A 20,350-nucleotide genomic window follows, 5' to 3' on the forward strand; every position below is an offset into this window, starting at 1 on the left:
ATAAAAAAATTAAAAAAAAAAAGAATATGGTGCGGTGCGGTACGCCCGCACGTGAGGGGGTGTTTTGCTTCCTTTTTGTACTTTGAGGGAGTAAATTGCTAATTTATTTATTATATCAGCGACGTTTTGTCATTTTTAGCTAACATATAAGGGTAAGTTGCAATTTGCCCCATTATACAATTATTTTAATTTATAAAAGTAACATTTTAAAAATATCATATCTAGAGACTGCGGGTTTGAACTTATTTTAGAAAAATTATAACTTCATATATTTATAGATTAATTATATTTAGACCCCATGTAAAGATGCAAAATCGCACTTTTTTTTAAAAAAAATTTGAAATTATATTCACACCCCCTTTAAAAATTCTCCATTTACATTTGGCCCCTTTTTAATTAGGGTTTGGATGAAAATGATGGCAATAATAAAAAATATTGCATAAATTTTTAATTTTGCTCATCATTTACGATTCCTATGTATATTTTTGTACTTATAAAAAGAAATATATATATATATATATTTATATAGTGAGGTTAAACATAATTATATCTTTTCTCTTATAAGTACACAATTATAACATGAGAATGTTGAATGAGAAGTAAAGTTAAAAATTTGTGTAATTCTTCGTCCATATCCTGATGAAAATAAGACAGGTGTAAAAAATAAATTTTCAGAGGTGTAAATGTAATTTTTAAATTTTTTTTGGGGAAAATATAATTTCATATTTTCATATAAAAGTGTAAGTGTAATTGACCCTATATTTTATAAAATATTTTAAATATTATAATATGTTAATTTTTTTTAAAAAATAAGCTTTTGAAATATTTATTAAAATAAAATTATAAAACTTGTAAAATATTAGTAATTCAATTCATATGCATCAAAATCAGTATTTTGGTGATAGGTTTGTCAGCAAGTCCCAATCCTGTCTGTGAGAATGTATAGGACTTAGGCCCAAGAGTACACATGTGGTCAGCCAAGGCCCAAACTCAATTATATGTACCTAACTTTTTAATATATAATTTTTATTTTTAACGAGTCTAATTAAATTGATTTATTAATATTTATAATTTATTAGTAAAACTGTAAATACTAAATATTTTTTAAACACGCAACTCAACTTTTTTCTACTTTTTATATTTATTCTTGAACACTTATGATTTTTACTCTCACTTAATTTATGATTTTATTTATAATTTATTATCACCGTAAAATAAAAATTATTACAATCATCCATTGAAATAGGGACATGTAACTTTATTTGCACATGGAAAGGCAAGTTTACAAATATAATCTTCACCTATATATTTAAAAATATAATTTGTACCTAAATTGAGATTTGAATTGAGTTATCTACCTACTCTGGTCTAACCTATGCTCAAAAAATTCAATAAGAATAAGAACAAAACCAAAAAGTCTTTTGGTTATATATTTTAAATACGTAAGTTAGAAATATCGAAACGAAATGAAACACAAGAGTAAAACAGAAAAAATTGTACACTATATCTACAGGTTGTATATTTAAAAATGATCGAGTTGTACAACTCTCCGTGAATCTATTCTCAGTCGAATGATCAATGAGATCAAAGTAAATTATTAGATCTGATTCGGGTCGAAACGATCCAAATTATTATCCAAATGTGGTCTTTAAGGCTATTTAAATATTTTTTAAAGGTTTTTTTTTTTATTGAAATAAAAATTCAATACTAGTTTAAAGTAAAAAAAAGCTGAAAAATCCACAATGATAACTTCTCATACCAACCACTAAGGGAAGAGAGAAGAGGAAGATCCAAGAACTAATTGACAGTTGGAGCCCTTCCCTTCCAAGAAAGGAACCTCTCATCTACACTCTTCCTAAGGTAACATTTCTAAGCTACTGTAATACCATCCTCTTTCTTTCCTCTTTCCCCATTTCACTACCCCCTACCCCTCCCCACCCCCCACTCCAAAAATAACAACCACCAACTAACTTACCATCACCCCTTTCCCATTTCCCTCAATTAAAAACCAAAACCCCAACTCCTTTGAAGAAAAATCAAGAAACCCCAAATGGGCACCAAGATCTTGATCGTCTCCTCCATCCTAACCTCACTACTACTCCTCTCCCTCCTCTACATTCCCACCAAACAAACACACCCCATCACCATTTTCAGGCCAACCAAGACCTTCATAGTCCCCAAAGGCCAACCCAACCCATACAATGCCACATTTGCTTACTTGGTTTCCGCATCCACCGGCGACACAATGAAGCTCAAGCGCCTCATGCTTGCCCTATACCACCCTGGAAACTACTACTTGATCCACATGGATGCCGGCGCCCCCGAGAATGAGCATCAGGAGATTGCAAGATTCGTGTCCAGCACTGCTGTTTTTGTTGAGGTTGGGAATGTCTGGATTGTGAAGAAGGGCAATATTGTGACCTATAGAGGACCTACCATGCTTGCCACCACTCTCCATGCCATGTCCATGCTCTTGAGGACTGCACAATGGGATTGGTTCATCAATCTCAGTGCCTCTGACTACCCTTTAGTCACTCAAGATGGTATGGTGAGTGGCCCCTTTTTCTTCTTGCTCGTCACTCTATTTTCCTTAGCATTTTGGGTGTTCTTGGATCCCATTTCTTCTTTGTCATATTGAATCATATATTTCATTTTATATATACAGCCGCGCACTAATTTGGTTCCGGGCTCAGCTAGTTTTCGCGAAAAACGTTCCTTTTCTTTTTTGATTTATTTTAAAAAGATCAATGCTGATTCCCCGACTCATTGCAGAACTCGAACCTAATTTTCAAGAAAAATGTTGGTTCTTTCGTTTCCTCTTATCACAACAATATCAACTATGAATTAACATGTATCTTCATTGTAATTGTCATTAAATGCAGATCTGATCCATGCCTTCTCTAACTTGCCAAAAGATCTCAACTTTGTACAGCACACCAGCCACTTGGGTTGGAAAATGTAAGACTCAAAAGCTTCAAATTTTCAGACACTCATCAAGCACACACACTGGAGGTGTGTGTGTGTGTGATGTAATTACTAACAAGGTGTTACAATATTGATTGAGTGCAGGAATAAAAGAGGGAAGCCAATCATAATCGACCCTGGCTTGTACAGTGTGAATAAATCTGAGATCTGGTGGGTGATTAAGCAAAGAAGCCTTCCTTCTGCTTTCAAGCTTTACACAGGTTTCATTTTCCCTTTCATTTCTTTACTCTTTATTCTTTTTTGTGCCTTTTCGAGTCACTATTTGTGGTTTACAAAATTTTTTGGGAGTCTTTTTGGCATCCAACAAACACCACATGTGGGATTCTGACCACAATGTTCTACAAGAAATGGCCCAAAGTACACATCCACTAATGTTTTTAGTTCCATAGGATAGGGATTCGATATTTTTTATCTTTCATTTTACGGGATTTTTGAAATAATTTCAAAATAAAAAAGAAATTCTATAGTCCTTTATTTTATGAAATTTGCAAAATAGTCCCAACATTGAGAAATCCCGACACGTTTAGCCCTATAAATTCCATGAAGTAGAGTACTAAATATGTCGAGTGTTATCAATTTTGGGACCATTTTGAAAATATCATAAAGTGAAGGATTAAATAAGCGAGTTTTTCTAATTTTGGGATTATTTTAAGAATTTTCTAAAATAAAGAACTAAAAGTGTTGAATTCCTTATTTTATGGAACTCAGTATGTTGGATATATTTTTGAATTTGTGATAAAAGTTAGGTTGATTTTTTAAATAAAAAGACTTTGGGAAAATTAATTAAGGGATGGGATAAGGGTTAGGTTAGTGGTGTACATATAGCAAATAAATACTTACAAGTCAAGATTGATTATTAGTGTGATTTGTATATAGTTATTATTGCAAGCTACTTTGAGTGTGATGGTGAAGCTTCTAGAATGTGCTTTATTAGGTATACCATCTTCCTACCTACCTCTATCAACATTATGCTTTTATTATAATATTATTTGCATTTGTTTCATCTTTAAACCGTTGTTGCTCTTCTACGTTAAGGGGAGTGTTTGGCAGAACTTTTATTTCTGAACAAATTTTCATTTATTCAAAAAGTTAGAATTTATTGCCGAATTAAAAGCGAGATTTAAAATTCAGAAATTAAAAATAAAAGATAATTACGTTTATACCTCTGACCTATGGTTTATTTATACGGATTATTTTTGCTTTTTGAAAAAATAAATACACACTTATCAAAAATGTCATATCATTTACAAAAATCACCCATATTTTTTTTTTGAAAAATCAAATATATACCCCCAAAAAATATGAATGATATTATACAAATTACTTTTGATTTTTTATTGTTAGAAGTAGTTTCTGTAATTATACAAAACGTCGAGATTTATTACAGTGAAAAATAAGAAAAAAGTTGTGCTGCATTTGTTTATGGCTCCATGTTGTATGCCCACGTGGCTCTCCATGTGCTTCTCATTGGGCAAAGGGCCTTTTCACACCCACCCACCCACACAGAATATATATTGTTTTTTTGTTTGGAGACGAGGGATTATTTGCAATATTTTTTATTTATGATGAAAATAAGTCGTACAGAAAGTTATAAGTTTAAACGAAAATTGAGAGTATTTGCATGTAAAAATGACAAGTGAAGTTGGAATTCTTGATGCCCATCTGATGTTGCGTTGCACAATCGAATTATATATGTAAATTACACTTTTCGTCCCTATATTTTGGGCCAAAATTAATTTTTGTTCTTGAATTTTTCAAAGCATGATTTTTGTCTCTAATTTTTGTAAATTATGATAATGTTGGTTCTTAAACTTTTTGAGCCACTATTTTGATTTTTAATTTTCACAAATTCTTACCATTCAATTCCCTCATTCTTAACATTATTAATCCAAATTTTAATAGTTGGATTAAAATCGTCACATTTGTAAATTTAATTTAAAGTATAGGGACAAAAAGTGTAGGAAAAATGGGAGAGTGAGAAATTTATTTTATATGGCAAAAAATAATATTTTTTTATTTAAGTTGTTGATAAAATTGAAAGAAAAATAAATTTTAATTATTTATTTTGGTACGAAAAAAATAAACTGAATTCTGCAATTTTATCAATAAAAACGAGCAAGTAAACATAATTTTAAATTACTGAAAGATTTAAAAATTAAACATAAAAACTCTCAAACAACAAAAATAATGAAAAATTCCAGCTGCAGTAGGAAAAAGAAATTTGAGGATAATTATGTTTAGAGGTAATAAAGTAAATAAAGACAAAATGCCTACATTTTTTTTCTTTTAGTTTTTATGCTTTTATTTTTTTAAACGAAAATAAAAAATTGAATTTTAGAGAGATCCAATTATATATACTTCCCTTCCATTTCATTCTTTGTTAACAAAACATGAAACCTTTTTTCATACATTCTTTCCACTTGTATTTATCATATATACATTCATGTTTCACCTGAATCAGACAAGCTGATTCATCTTAATTAGTCTTTACAATCTTTGCCCTTCACTTTGAATAAATTGATGGTATGATTTGATGCCACATCAAAACCATAAGCCCCAAATCGAGTTTGGCCGGATCTGAACTAATCATATGATATGTACAATACATTTGTGGTGCGATTGGTATAATAGAAAGTTTCATGACAAGTCCCTATGATTAATTTGATTCAACCAAATTTGATTTGGGTAAGAATTTTCCGACCCAAAATCATCCATAGTTGCTGTTCTTAAGTAGAAAAAAAAATTGTTTTATATAACTTGCACTAAACATTACAACTTTCTCATAATTAAACACATATGCAGGTTCAGCATGGACAATCCTGTCAAGATCCTTTGCGGAGTACTGCATAGTAGGGTGGGACAATCTCCCCAGGACCCTCCTCCTCTACTACACCAACTTCGTCTCCTCTCCAGAGGGCTATTTCCAGACATTACTGTGCAACTCCGAGGACTTCAAGAACAAGACAGTCAACCATGATCTTCACTATATTACATGGGACAACCCCCCCAAGCAACATCCTAGGTCACTTGGCCTCAAAGACTACCGAAGAATGATCCTCAGCAACAGGCCCTTTGCCCGGAAATTCAAGAAGAACGATCCCGTCCTTACCAAGATTGATAGGGAGCTTCTGAGACGAGGGAGCAGGCAGTTTGCCTATGGAGGATGGTGTTCGTCGTCTGAGGATGGAGATAAGTGCGCGGATTTGCAGGGGGAGAAGTATGGGGTTTTAAGGCCTGGAGCTGGTGCCAGGAGATTGAGAATTCTGCTATCTAAGTTGATTTATACTCAGAATTTCAGTAAAAGACAATGTACATAAGTTGTAAGGCTGTTCTTTCTTTTACACAAGTATGGTTGGATTAGTTAAGTGTATTTCTAGTGGTGAAAGAGGGAAGCAGTTTAAGTTTATTTTTTGCGGAAAGTGTACAAGGAAATTTGATTGAGTTGGTGGAAATAAAATGAATGGATTTGGTGTTTGATTGATTAATTGAGGTTGGTTTGTGTTATATTTTTGAAAGAATCATTTGGTTTCGATGTAAGAAAAGATTCCGAATCACTCTTGATCTTAGGTAGATCTTAGGTTGCGAGATTGGTAATATAACATTTTTCATTTCGTAACTTAGGATCTTTCCACTTTTGATTTTGTTGGTTGCGAAATTCTTATTTCTATATCCTATAACTTTAAAAAAGTAACAGTTTTGGTCCTATGATGTCTTCCCGATAGATGTTTAAAGGAAACAACATGGCTGTTAAGTGTACAGGACCAAAAATACTATTTTTTTTAAAGTTTTGAGATCGAAAGTGAGAATCATGGAACATATGAGATCAAAAGTGTAATGACTCTAATAGCCACATGTTAAGTACGTGGTATTTTTCGTTACAATATACGATAAAAATATGTTATGGGACAAAAAATAAAAATGCCCTAAGTTATGGGATGAAAAAGTGCCATTTTTCATGGGAGATAAATGAGGTCCTACACAATCAGCCTTTGGTCTCAGTTTGTCAGTTCAACTAATTGCGTAAATTTAAATCATTTCGATACTTAAGTTAGTAAGATCACAAGAAGAATATATAGTTCAAATGGCTGGCATTGAATGCGGTATCCGTTTGTACGATAAATTGAGACCTCTTAATTCAAGAATGATCAGATGGTCTCTATGAATGATAATGTCAATGGATAAGCGTGGATCCTCATAGTGTTCAACGACTCTCATATATTTTAGGGATATTATATATCGTCATATAATAGACTTCATATATGATTTTTATATCGATATAAAAATAATTTAAACACTATCAATATTTCATAAAATATTTCTCAAAATGAATATTTTGAAATATGAAATTACCAAAAGTGAATCCCTAATTTCAGATCCATTGCTAGAGAATTTTGTTCTTGATTACGAGTCTTTATCTTCTAATTATGATGCTATTATGAAGTGTACTTCAATTAATAATTACATATATATGTTTTGATTTTCTTATAATTAACTCATCTCTATTTCATTGAATATTGTTTAGGTTTGGTGAGGAAGGACTTCATAACAAAATTATGAATAACTCCAATTGGACCCAATAATTACTTTAATCTTTTAGCAAAATATTTTTTAGGACCCATAAAATTAGGATAGAATTTTTTTTGGTATCAAAATCATGGCAAGTGTCGTTTTAGCTCCAAAGACTTAAAATAATACTTTTTTAGTTTCATGTTAACAACAAGAGACGTGTCTCGAACATGCCCGATAACTCCCGTTAACGTTTGTTGAGTCACGAGTTGGGGGTTTCCTTTTGACTTCAGATGACAAAAACAGGATAAAAGAATAAAAAGTTCCCTTTCATACTATCCTCTTGCAAACTCCAAAAAACCCTAGGCTAAAATCGAAGAATTCCGCTAAACTTTTTTATTTTTTCTTGCATAGTTATTTAACATATAACAAGTGAAATTATTTACATAGAGAATTACATACAAAATCAGCATAATTTAAACCTACCAACATCATTACTCTGCCAACAATTAAAAAGAAAAGCACGCCAAGTTTTTTCTTCCTCTTCAAGAGCTCGATTTCTTCTTCTTTTTTCTTCATGGCTTGTGTAAAAATATTTGGCACATGACCAATAATGGGAGGCCCAAAATCCACCACTCATTTGGATGGCTCTCATTAAATCATCAAGGCCCGCTCATTCCACCCATGACCCGGTTCAATCCATGCCCGTAACCCGACTCGATTTAGCTTTTAACCTCAAAAATAACCTTAATCATTTATACTCATCTCTCTCTTTCTCTCATATGCAGCAGCCGTTTTTCCCTTCTCCCTCTCTCTCAAGCCGGCCTCTCTTCTTCATTTAAACATGTCTCCTTGAATCCTTCAACAATGGCTTCCCAATATTATTGGGAAGTCACACAACTGCCTTCCCAATATTATTAGGAAGTCACACAACTGTCTTCCCAATGTATTCTCTTGGTGAGAAAGGAGCAATCGTGAGTGGTTGTGGTTGTCGGCCTTCTTGTGACTGTGTCGACAGCCTCGGATCTTTGGCTCCCTGAGCATTCTTTATTTGCTTTATTTTACTTCTGTAATTATTATTATCGTTGTATTGTTGGCTTGTATTATTTAAGGATTCAAAACCCCCTAAATCTGTAATAGTTGAGTTAGAGATTTACAAGCTTCCGCTGTGGGGTTTATACCCAACAGCTTGCTTTAACTTCATCTTCTAACTAATTCGTTTTGCGCAATAAACTTGGAACACAATCTTGATTCTTTCACATATCAGCCTATCTTCCCAATCAAAAAAGTTGCAGCCATTTGATGTCAATAAATCGACACAAGTGTTAAATCTTCTTTTTGAATTTTGATGTGTCTAAGATGTCCTTAAATGAACTTGTTTCCCACAGTAAAAAAAACATCTTGTTGTGTGTATGAAAATGATGAAGACATTTATATCAAATTATAATGCCGCGAACATAAAAAAAATAAAAAATAAACAACATTAAAAACATGATGATAAGGCGAAGAAAATAAAAACAGTTATGGTGGAAGAAATCTCATTGTCAGCCATTTTTTCCTCCATTTTTGCCGCCTCACATGTTTTCCCTCCTAAAGGAATAGTTAAGAAGTTACTGGACCTTAACGATAGTTATCAGCCATGTGCAACACATATTAGACTAAAAAAATATAATTTTGAGTTCTATAAAACTAAAAGCGACACTTATCATAATTGTTGTATCAAAAAGATATTATGCCATAGTCTTATGAGATTAAAAAAGTAGTTTGTCCCTTAAGTTAGTAAGATCACAGAAAACATATCTCAACGAATGATAATGTCAGGACATTATTTTTGATTATGTCAATGACTCAGTATAATTTGGAGGTATTATATATGGTCTTTTAATAAGCTGCATATATGGTCTTTGCATTAATATAATATCAAAATTATTTAAAATCTATCAGAATTTCATACAATATGTTTCAAAATGAGAGAGGATTTGAATTTTTTTGAAAAATAGAATTACCAAAACAAAGCCAAATAATTTATTGTAAAGGATTTAGAATCCCTCATTTCAGAGAATTTTTGTTCTTGATTACGAGTCTTTAATTTACTCTTCTAATTATGATGCTATTTATGAAGTGTACTTCAATTAATAATTGATCCCCTCCCCCCGTCCCCCCTACCCTGCCCCCCGTTCCTTCCATCCCCATAGAACGGGGCGATGCGCAAACACCATTGGGATATGTCGCTGTTGCCCAGTTGTTGCCTAGTAGTCGTCGCCTCTCTGTTATGAGTATCTATAAATAATAATTTTATGTATTTATATTTTTTTTGTTGTGTCTAATTTTTTCTTAAGCTGGTGTATTGGGTTATATATTTTATTTTAATTTATAATATATTTTAAAAATTATAAAATACTTATTATTTGCACACAGAGACGTCATGTCACAAAAGCTAGCTAGTATTAAGTGTATATAAGACATAGAAGAGATTAAAAAATTGTCCAGCCAGTATAAAATCTCCAAAGTCGGAGTCCTATAATTGTCAATTTTTTTTTTAAATTCTAGGTATTAATTTCCGCCTCTAAATCTATGGTCCTTATTTTGTCACTATCCTTTATATATGGGACAATAAAAACAGGTAATCCTCTCTCTATATATATATACACTATAGCATAAGCAATTTGCTATGTAATTATTGCACTGGTACTTGAGCAATTGATATTAAATTTCTGACTTTAGATCCAAGTTTTTTCTTAGTCACAGGACAAAAATGCCATCTACTGCACTCTATGAAATGTTATCCTTGAGCTTGATATTTAGCTAGTATGTGAAATTATTTTTTTGAACAAAATATTTAACAATTATTAATGAAAATAATTAAGAATAATCAGATTAATTTGTTAACTTTCCACTCTCATTTATTAGATTTCATAAAAAAAAAAAGCTTCAAGCTTCAGACATTATTAAGAGAAATCCCCTTTTGTAATTAATTTAGTTACCTTTTGATTTGATTAATTAAAAGGAAAACTAAAGATAAAAGTCTAATTAATTATAATTTGCAATTACAAGTTAATTATTTTTACTAGCTAGTAATATCAATTGACTGTAATAAGTAATAATAAAATATTAAGACTAGGTTTAATGACTAATTAATACTTGATTTCTTAAATGATCAATTTATTTCATGATTTAGTTTTCACTTTAGTGTCTATAAATCATGACATAAATTGTTCAATAATTATAACATTATTTTTTCTTTTGAGGAAAAATAGTTATTAGTTACATATGCCATTTCAAATGTACTAATTAAAAAAACGTAATTAATTATTATAATATCTTAAGTTACATATTTTATATTTACTGCTGTGTGGGATAAAATATCCTATATTTTTGTATATTAGGATCTAAACTTTGTGTTAAATAAAACTATAAAATAGTATCAAACTTTGACCATTATTTAGAATCTGATAAAGTTAATTAAAAGGATTAGCAGTGATAATTCTTTTCATTGTTTTTCTTTTGATTTTTTTATTTTCTGTATTTTTTCCCCATCCTTATTGCATCAGAAAAGGGTAATTAGAATCGTCTTACGTACGGCAAAAGTTGAACTAAACTGCATTTCTCTAACATGATTTTCTATGTCACATTAATACATGTAAAAGTTATATTTGTGGTCAACATAGTATTTTTATTGTAAGAAATTTGAGAAAATAATATCGTTGTATCATGGAATAATCATTGCTCTGAAAATAAAATTTTGGTACATTTGTGGTGCAATTGTTGCAATTGTTTGCTCCTCAAGATTAACACAACACCCGCTAATACGTATACTTGTGGTAGAGAGTTGGAATAACATATTATATCATTGATAAGAAGAAAAAGAAGAAAGTTGTAGACAAAGAGGAGAAGTGATTTTGGAATGTGCATCTCTGAAATGAAAAACCAAAGCCTATTTATACAAGGGAAGGCCTCGATTTGTTTGAGAGTTGGGAGGAGAAAATCTGACGAAAAACGACCCGAACGGGACGGACGAGCGTGCACATATGGTAATTCTTTCAAAATCTACCTACCCACCCACACTTCCGAAACCAAATGCAAAAGGATGGTGTATTGTAAATTAGTTGAAAGTTCATTTTAAAAGCAATGTGGGACAACAAATATAGGTTTTATGAGTTGGCTTTCCTAACAACTACAACATCCAGTAGATACGTAATACATCAATAATTTTAAATCAATCAATAAATTTAAAATAAATAAAAAATAATATATTACTATTAGAAATGAACTATATATGAATATCTGTAGGTCTCACATAGGCCTCAACCTCATTACTTAGATAAAGGATTATTGGTAGGACATTCAAATATTGAGGGGGTGAATTTATCTCAATTTTGTTCAATTTTAATCCAGTGCCCAACAGGAAAAAGTTTAATTTTGGCCACAACTAAAAATTGGGGATTTGCCATTTTTGTGAGAAAATTGCATGCATTTTGCACGTGTAAATTGAAATTACCATTTATCAAATTTATATGAATAATATTGTCATCACCTCCTAATTTATAGAACTGAAATTTAGCAAGAAAGTGTCGTGTTTTCTAACAAAAAATGCAATTTCTCGCAAGAGTCGTGCAATTAGGGCGATTAATGTGAGCCATTCGCTCAAGGGTCCAATTAAAATTGGGGCTGAATTATCAATTCCAAAAAATGGTCATATCAGGAGAATTAGCGTGTGATCGAATTGAGAAAGAAATGGGGAATTGTGACCCTGCTGCTTATTCCTCAGAGGGACCTTAAAGGGAACACGTGGAGTCCAAGGGAGAAGTGTAGCTATCGCAGCTATGGAGTTCCTGTTTTTGGTTTTTGGAAGCTTTGAGAGGTTGGGACTAGTCCAAAGCAAGCTGGAGGAAGAAGATTGAGAGCAACATTTTCTGAGAATTAATTTTACCTTTTTCCGTTTTCAATTTTCGTCAATTTTTGGCTGCAATTCCATGTAAATGGCAACAAAAGAAGTTTTTGGGGATTATTATGAAATGAATTGTCTTTGATTTCCTCCAACCTCATCTGTATTCTCTCTCTTCTCCCACCCCTTTCTCTGTTCTTGTTGTTCTTATTTTTTTTAAGATTACAATTGACCTTAGAGCCAGTCAATCCTTAGGCCTGTGTTAACAATGGCCGATGAAACCAAATTAAAAGAATTGAAAGAATTCCAAAAGAAAACATTGCTAAGATTAATAGATGAAAAAGCAAGAAGACAGGCTAGCGAAGAACAAATTCATGCTCGACAAAATCAGATAAATGAAATGAAATTCAAGAGGAGTTGCGGGTTGTTGTGATGAACTTGAAGCACACAGTGGTTACGGTGCAACAACAACTCCAAAGTGTTTTTTAAACAACTACAACATTATTATAGAAACAAATCAATACTTCGAGAAGGGCTCACTATATCTGGGGAGAAGGATTCATCATTAAGAATTATTCAACAACATTCAATTGGAAATGAGAATCCAACTCAAACTAACTCAACAAGCTACAATGTCATTCACAGAATGGAATTTCCCATTTTTAATCGTGAGGAGACAAGGATATGGGTGAGGAGATGCACAAGGTATTTCTAGATGATCCCCATCCCTGAGGATCAAAAGGTTTCCTTAGCTGCCATCCTTATGGAAGGAATGATTGAGTTTTGGTATCAAGGACATGTGGAGAAAAGAGGGGTGCCTTCTTGGATTGAACTAACACTTGCTGTGTTGGAGAGGTTTGAGGATCTAGATTATGAGAGGGCGGTGTCTGAGTTTAATATGTTGCATCAAGAGACCACTGTAAATGCATACTTAGAGAGATTTGAGGAGTTGGTAGCTCACATACTTATATTCCACAAGAACTTGAATGAAGACTTCTTTATGATGAAATTTATTAGTGGTTAAGGATGAGATAAAAAGTTATATGGCTATTATGAAATCTACCACACTGAATCAAGCTATTGTGCTTGTTAGGAAACAAGAAACTACGGTGAATGGCATCCTTAAGAAGTCTAATCAGCAACAAAAGAACAACCTCAACAGAATCCCATACAAACCCTCAAACTGAAACCAATCCTATAAACCTGCGTTTAAACCGTCCACCCAGAAGATTCCTCACTAAAGCAAAATTTAAGGCTAGGAAGGAGAGAAACCTCTATTACAAATGTGATGAACCTTACACCCTGGGCATAGGTGTAAGATTAGGCATTTTTATATGTTGATGAGTGAAGAAGAGGCTAGAGCTTGTGAAGAAGAAGGAGAACAACAAGAGGAACCAACTGAAGAAAAGGATGCTACTGTATCCTTTCATGCAATGTGTGGGGTAAATGGGAGGGTCAATGGCAAGGATATTCATATCCTCATTGACAGTGGTAGCACTCACTGCTTTATTGATGAGAAGGTGGTGCAAGTATTTGGGTGTAGACTAGAACAAACTACACCTATGATGGTTAGAGTGGTTGATGGAGGAAAGGTGTAAAGTAAGCTCTATTGTCCTGCATTCTGTTAGGTGGTACAAGGGTTTCAATTTGCACATCCTATTAGAGTTATGAATTAGGAGAGTAACTTTGTTTTAGGATGTGATTGGCTTAGTGGCAACAATCCCATAGAGTTGAATTTCCACAAACTGTAAGTGATAATTAGCAAATCAGGAAAGAAGGTGATCTTGAAGGCTCCAACTGATAAGGGGGACCTGAGAACACTCTAAATCACTTATTGATTTGTTGAGAAGGGGATTCTATGGAATGAACGCCCAGTTCCATTCAGTGGACAAGGAGATACAGTTGAAAAGAAGTGATTCCAGATTATTTGAATTGCTCCACCAATTCAGGGATGTATTCCAGGAACCTAACACTTTGCCTCCTGAGAGAACAATTGAACACAACATTGAGCTGTTACTATATTCCATTCCCAAGAAGCAACATCCTTACAGATATGCTTATGAACAGAAGATAGAAATTGAGAACACAGTGAAAGAAATGTTGAAAAGTGGAATCATTAGGACCAACCAAAGTTCATTTGCTTCTCCTGTTTTGCTGGTAAGAAAGAAGGATGGATGATAGAGGTTATGTCTAGACTATATGTACTTTAACAAGTTTACTGTCAAGCATAGTTTTTCTATCCCTGTTATTGATGGATTGCTAGATGAATTACATGGTGCTAAGTATTTTTCACAGATAGACTTAAGATCAGGGTATTTTCAAATAAGAATGAAGAAAGACATTCCAAAAACTAGTTTCATCACACATTGTGGGTGTTATGAATTCTTGGTGATGCCTTTTGGATTATGAAATGCACCCTCCAGATTTAGGCATTGATGAATAAGGTTTTTGAACATTATCCTAGAAAGTTTATGTTAGTCTTCTTTGATGATATTTTAGTGTAAACAAGGAATGGGGTACACGCATGCTACATTTGAATAAAGTGCGGGAGTTACTAAAGAAGCATCAACTTTCTGAATAGCAAAGCAAGTGCTCATTTGTACAATTACAGGTGAACTACCTTAGCCATGTAATATCTATAAATAGGGTGGCAACTGATCCTCAGAAAGTTGAATGCATGAAGAACTGACCAGTGCTTACCACTATCAAGGCTGTAAGGGGTTTCTTGGGGCTCACTAAGAAGTTTATCAAGGGGTATGGAACCATCAGTAGACCTCTGACTTCCCTTCTTAAGAAAGATGCATTTGTGTGGAATCTTGAAGTTGAACTAGCCTTCAATCAATTAAAGGAAATGACGATCAAGGCACCTGTATTAGCCTTAGTTGACTTCTCTCAGCTTTTTATGGTTGGGACATATGCATGTGGAAAGGAAATAGGGCTGTGCTAATACAAAGAGGCAGACCCATTGCTTATTTGAGCAAAGCTCCAAAAACCAAGAATTTTGGTCAATCCACTTATGAGAAGGAATTAAAAAGTGGAAACACTACTGATAGGGTAATCATTTTATTATAAGGATAACTATGAAGACAACACTCTATTTCAGACTGCCATTCAAGCAAAAGTAGTGGATGCTCAATCATATCTTAACTATAATTGTAAGTTAGGGTTACTCAAAAGGGAAATCATAATTTGTCTAAGCAGTCATGGAGGAATTAGAGAAAAAAAAATCATCAAATCCCTGCATGATTCTGTAGTAGGTGGACACTCTGGAATCAATGGAACATATCAGAGAATCAGACCTCTATTCTACTAGCCTATATTAAAAGATGATGTGCAGGTTTGGGTGAAGGAATGTGAAGTTTGTCAAAGAACCAAACACGATAATAACTCTTACCCTAGTCTACTGAAACCTTTGCCTATTCTTGACCAATCTTTGTTGTGTATTTTCATAAATTTCATTGAAGGGTTACCTAACTTAGAAGATAAGGATTCAATCTTGGTGGTTGTGGATAGATTGGCCAAATATTCTCATTTTCTGGCTCTTAAACCTCCCTACAATGTAGTTTCTATTATTGAAGTCTTCTTTGACAACATCTACAAGCTGCATGGTCTACCTGCGAGCATTGCGACTGATAGAGACAATGTGTTCACTAGCTGATTTTGGAAGGACTTATTCACTTTACCTGGTGTATCAGTATGTCATCTGCATATCACCCCCAAATTGATGGACAAACAAAAAGGCTTGACCAATATTTGGAGAATTATTTGAGGTGTATGTGTCATCAAAAGCCAAAGAAATGGGCAAGTGGTTGACTCTTTTACCAGTTTTGATTTAACACTAATTTTCACACTAGGTTGAAAGCTACTCCATTTCAAGCCATATATGGTTATCTTCCCCATCAATTATCTATAGAATCATCACACTAAAGTAGATGGATTAATGCAAGAAAGGATCAAAGTAATTTAAATACTGAAGGATAATTTGCACTAGGCCCACCAGAGGCTGAAACTGTATACAGATAAAAAAAGGTGAGAGAGGGAATTTAAGGTAGGAGTCGAAGTTTTTCTCAAACTCCAGCTTTATAGGCAGACTACTGTAGCCCTCAAGAAGCCTTTGATCCTGTCTGCCAAATATTTTGGTCCATACAAGGTGTTAGAGACGGTGGTTTATAAATTTGCATTACCTTCTGGAGCTAAGATTCACCTTATTTTTCATGTATCTTTGCTGCAAAAGAAGATTGGAGCAAAATATTTTCCTTCAGTAAATTTTCCAAAATTTGAAGATGAAGTCTTTAAGGTGCATCCTGTGGCTATCTTAGCTAGGAGGTTGATACCAAGGAACAATGTAGGAGTCTCTCAAGTGCTAATTCAATGTTCTCATGCTTCCCCATACCAAACTACTAGGGAAGATTACAACAATGTTGTTTCCAAGTTCCTTGGGTTTGATCCTTGGGGATAAGGTTTTAAAAAAGGATGAGGAAATATCGTGTTTTCTAACAAAAATGCGATTTCTCATGATAGATTAGCCATGCTATTGGGGCGATTATGTGAGCCGTTCGATCAAGGGTCCAGTTAAAATTGGGGCTAAATTATCAATTCCAGCAGATGACGATGTCGTATCAGTAGAATTAGGGCGTGATCGAATTGGGGAAGAAATAGGGAATTGTGAGCCTACTACTCATTCCCTAGAGGGACCGACAAGGGGAGACGTGGAGTCCAAGGGAGAAAGTATAGCTGGCACAGCTATGAAATTGCTGTTTTCGGATTTTTTGAAGCTTTGAGAGGTTGAGAACCAGTCTAAAGCAAGCTGGAGAAAGAAGACTGAGAGGGACATTTTCAAAGAATTAGTTGTAGCTCTTTTACTTTTTACGTTTTGTCAATTTTTTACTACAACTCCATGTAAAAGAAAGCAAAAGACGTTTTTGAAAATTTTTATGGAATTAAAGGCAATTTTCGTCCCCTAACTTCAGGCCATTCTCGTTTTAGTCCCCTAAGTTACTAGAGTTCCACTTTGGTCCCATAAAACTGAAAAAATCTTAATTTTGGTACAAATTTGATCGGAAAGTTGAGTCACTCGCTAGAAAAAGTCACATGCCAGGCATGTGACTTTTAAAATTGGGGCTTGCATTATGATTTGCTGAAAATAAAAGGCTTAAAGGTAATTTTTGTCCCCTAACTTCAGGCCATGTCTTCACCAGATTATCTTTTTCAGCCAATCACAATGCAAGCCCCAATTTAAAAAGTCACATGCCTGACATGTGACTTTTTCTGGCGAGTGACTAACTTTTCTACCAAATTTGTACGAAAATTGAGATTTTTTCAATTTTACGGGACCAAAATGAAACCCTAGTAACTTAGGGGATTAAAACGAGAACGGCCTGAAGTTAGGGGACGAAAATTACCTTTAAGCCATTATTATAAAATGAATTATCTTTGATTTCCCTCAACCTCATCTCGGTTCTCTCTCTTCTCCCACCTCCTTCCCTGTTATTGTTGTTCCTATTATTCTTTAGTGTTACAGAAAGTTCTGTGATTGATACAGTTTCAATTTCAAGTCTTATATATAAATTAAGGCGTGCCAATTTTAGTCCCAGAAATTTGATAAGTAGCAATTTCAATCATCACGTGCAGTTTGAAAGAGATTAATTATTATTAATTAAAACAAATCAATTATAAGTATTTATTAAATATTATATCTAATCAATATAATTATAATTAATTAAAATAAATCGATTAGAATTATTTTTGTTGAACATCAATACCTAACAAATACAATTGCGATAATCATACCCTAATCAATAATATTAGATAAATTAAATTTAAACACACCTTTTATATACTGTAGCACAACATTCCACGCATATGGTGAAATTCAAACACATATAGCCTCAACTTCACGAACTAAGCCTCATTCTCATTTTCCTTCAGTTGTAGGACAAAGAATGTAGTATTGCCCATTACTCAGTGCATTGATGGAAGTCGTACCAATTTCCAGATGGGTCCATATGTATCTAATTTTCAAAATATTAGGTATAATATAAATGTAGTAATTAGAACTATGATGCACAATTTGCTGTCAATTTGAAAATATTTTCTAGAATATATATTGGTGATTTTCTTTTTATTTTTTTCTATCTTCTCTTTTGACTCACACGAGCACATGTATACATACAAATTTCGAACTTAATTCATGCATGCATCATAAATATATAGGAAAAAAAATATAATTTTAGTCTTAGAATTTAGGTGTCGGTACTTTTATTTCTACCCAAAATGATATTTCCAATTTAGTTATGTAATTTTAAAATTTTAGTAATTTTAGCCTTTTCTCAATTAATTCAGCCAACAAATTACACGTGACTTGCATACGATCCAATTATATTGTAATTTTAGTCTAAAAATATAAATTTTCGTTCTGTAAATCAATTCATGCAGGACAAAAAATACCCACACTCCAAATTAAAGGACTAAATTACAATATAATTAGGTCGTGTATAAATTACATGTAATTTTCTAACCAAATTGACTGAAAAGACAAAAATTATCAAAATTTTAAAGTTTCAGAAGTAAGTTACGAAAATTAATTGGCGCACGACTAAAAATGCTAACCCTTAAATAACTATGCTAAAATTGCAATGCTTCCATATATACATGGTCACACAATTATTTTACTTTTATCATATAATTATCATATTCTTAGGATCATACATATATGGTTGATATTTTTTGGTAATTACTACCCACATGATACAACATCTCAAATAGTTTTTGGATTCTAAATATATACTTTCAATAAATATTAGGTTTAATATAACGTATCAATAAAAAGTACGATAAATGTAATTTTATTGTCACTTTAATTAAAATTAAACCATTTTTTAATTTTTAAAAAAATATTGCACTCACATGTTAATTAAAATCGTCATTTCTTTTTTCCCACAATGGTTAACTTTTGGCAACTAGTTACATGTCTTTGTACGTAGTCTAAAAGTCTATATGGCTCAAAAGAGTTCAGAATTTTACCACCATTTATAAGTCAACTTGCTCCATTGTACTCTCCCTATAAACCCTAAAATTTAAAGGCTATTGTTCTTAATCAACCATATATTTCTTCCACTAGTTCACTATATAAATAGCAAGAACTTGATGCAAGAAAGTCAGAATCACTACTCCTGCATATTTACATCTCTCCACCTTAAAAAATCATGGAGGTGATCAAGACAATCTTTTTCATCATGGCCTTAACCCTAATGCTCATCCCCACAAACGCCCAACCGGCCGGTTTTCCCGAAAGAAAACCGGTGGCGACAAAAAGGGCTGGTCGGTTTCTTCAAGGAATAATCGTTAATCCAAGAGTGAGTATACATTTTTGTAACAAGGATAGTTCCATCTGCAGCTATCTCTTGAAAGGGGTAAACCCTATTTGCTGCAACAACAAGTGTGTAGCAGCGGCGTATGATGGGTTTAACTGTGGGGCGTGCGGGCGAAAGTGTGCTTTCGGACAAGTGTGTTGCAAGGGGGAGTGTGTGAATCTTGTCCGCGATAAGAGGCATTGCGGTTTTTGCAATAACACGTGCAAGATTCATGAGAGTTGTGTGTTTGGCATATGTGATTATGCCTAAGGCTGCTGCAATTTGCTAATTTCTTGGTGAAGAAATTAATGGTGGTGGTGGTGGTGATCATCATTTTGTTTAGATTTGATTACTTTTGATTTAATGAATTGAATAAAAACCACATCTAAATATGCAGATGTGATGGGGAAAAAGAAACCCCATGTATGAGTGTGAGAACGTGTATGAATAAAATTGTTACTCTTATATGCGCACAAATGAAGGTTTTTTTTTTTTTTTTTGTCATTGTAGAGTGCTAACAATATATTTGCATTTTTTATTTAATGATCTAAAATATATTATAAATATTTGTCCATTAGAAAGATTCTTATTCTAGTCAGGTTAATTAATTAGTCCGATCAAA

At 33.1% G+C, this 20,350-nt stretch overlaps 1 protein-coding gene across 1 annotated transcript; it reads left to right on the plus strand.

The window, feature by feature from the left end:
- The first annotated feature begins 1,827 nt into the window (after positions 1-1,827).
- On the plus strand, positions 1,828-6,470 carry UNE7 (Core-2/I-branching beta-1,6-N-acetylglucosaminyltransferase family protein). The gene is made up of 4 exons (XM_011071672.3): positions 1,828-2,543; positions 2,883-2,958; positions 3,070-3,185; positions 5,788-6,470. Exons 1-4 carry the CDS (start codon positions 2,051-2,053, stop codon positions 6,300-6,302), a joined length of 1,200 nt encoding a protein of 399 aa, XP_011069974.1. The 5' UTR covers positions 1,828-2,050; the 3' UTR covers positions 6,303-6,470.
- The last annotated feature ends 13,880 nt before the right edge of the window (positions 6,471-20,350 follow it).

Source organism: Sesamum indicum, linkage group LG2 (assembly GCF_026168435.1).
Source record: "Sesamum indicum cultivar Baizhima isolate 11 linkage group LG2, ASM2616843v1, whole genome shotgun sequence".
Classification (NCBI taxonomy): Eukaryota; Viridiplantae; Streptophyta; class Magnoliopsida; order Lamiales; family Pedaliaceae; genus Sesamum; species Sesamum indicum.

Excerpts from the sequence above, each read along its gene's own strand:
- UNE7 (XM_011071672.3), top strand. The coding sequence starts at position 2,051 with ATGGGCACCAAGATCTTGATCGTCTCCTCCATCCTAACCTCACTACTA. Across the intron at positions 2,544-2,882 it reads CCCTTTAGTCACTCAAGATG|ATCTGATCCATGCCTTCTCT; the intron begins GTATGGTGAGTG and ends CATTAAATGCAG. Across the intron at positions 2,959-3,069 it reads AGCCACTTGGGTTGGAAAAT|GAATAAAAGAGGGAAGCCAA; the intron begins GTAAGACTCAAA and ends GATTGAGTGCAG.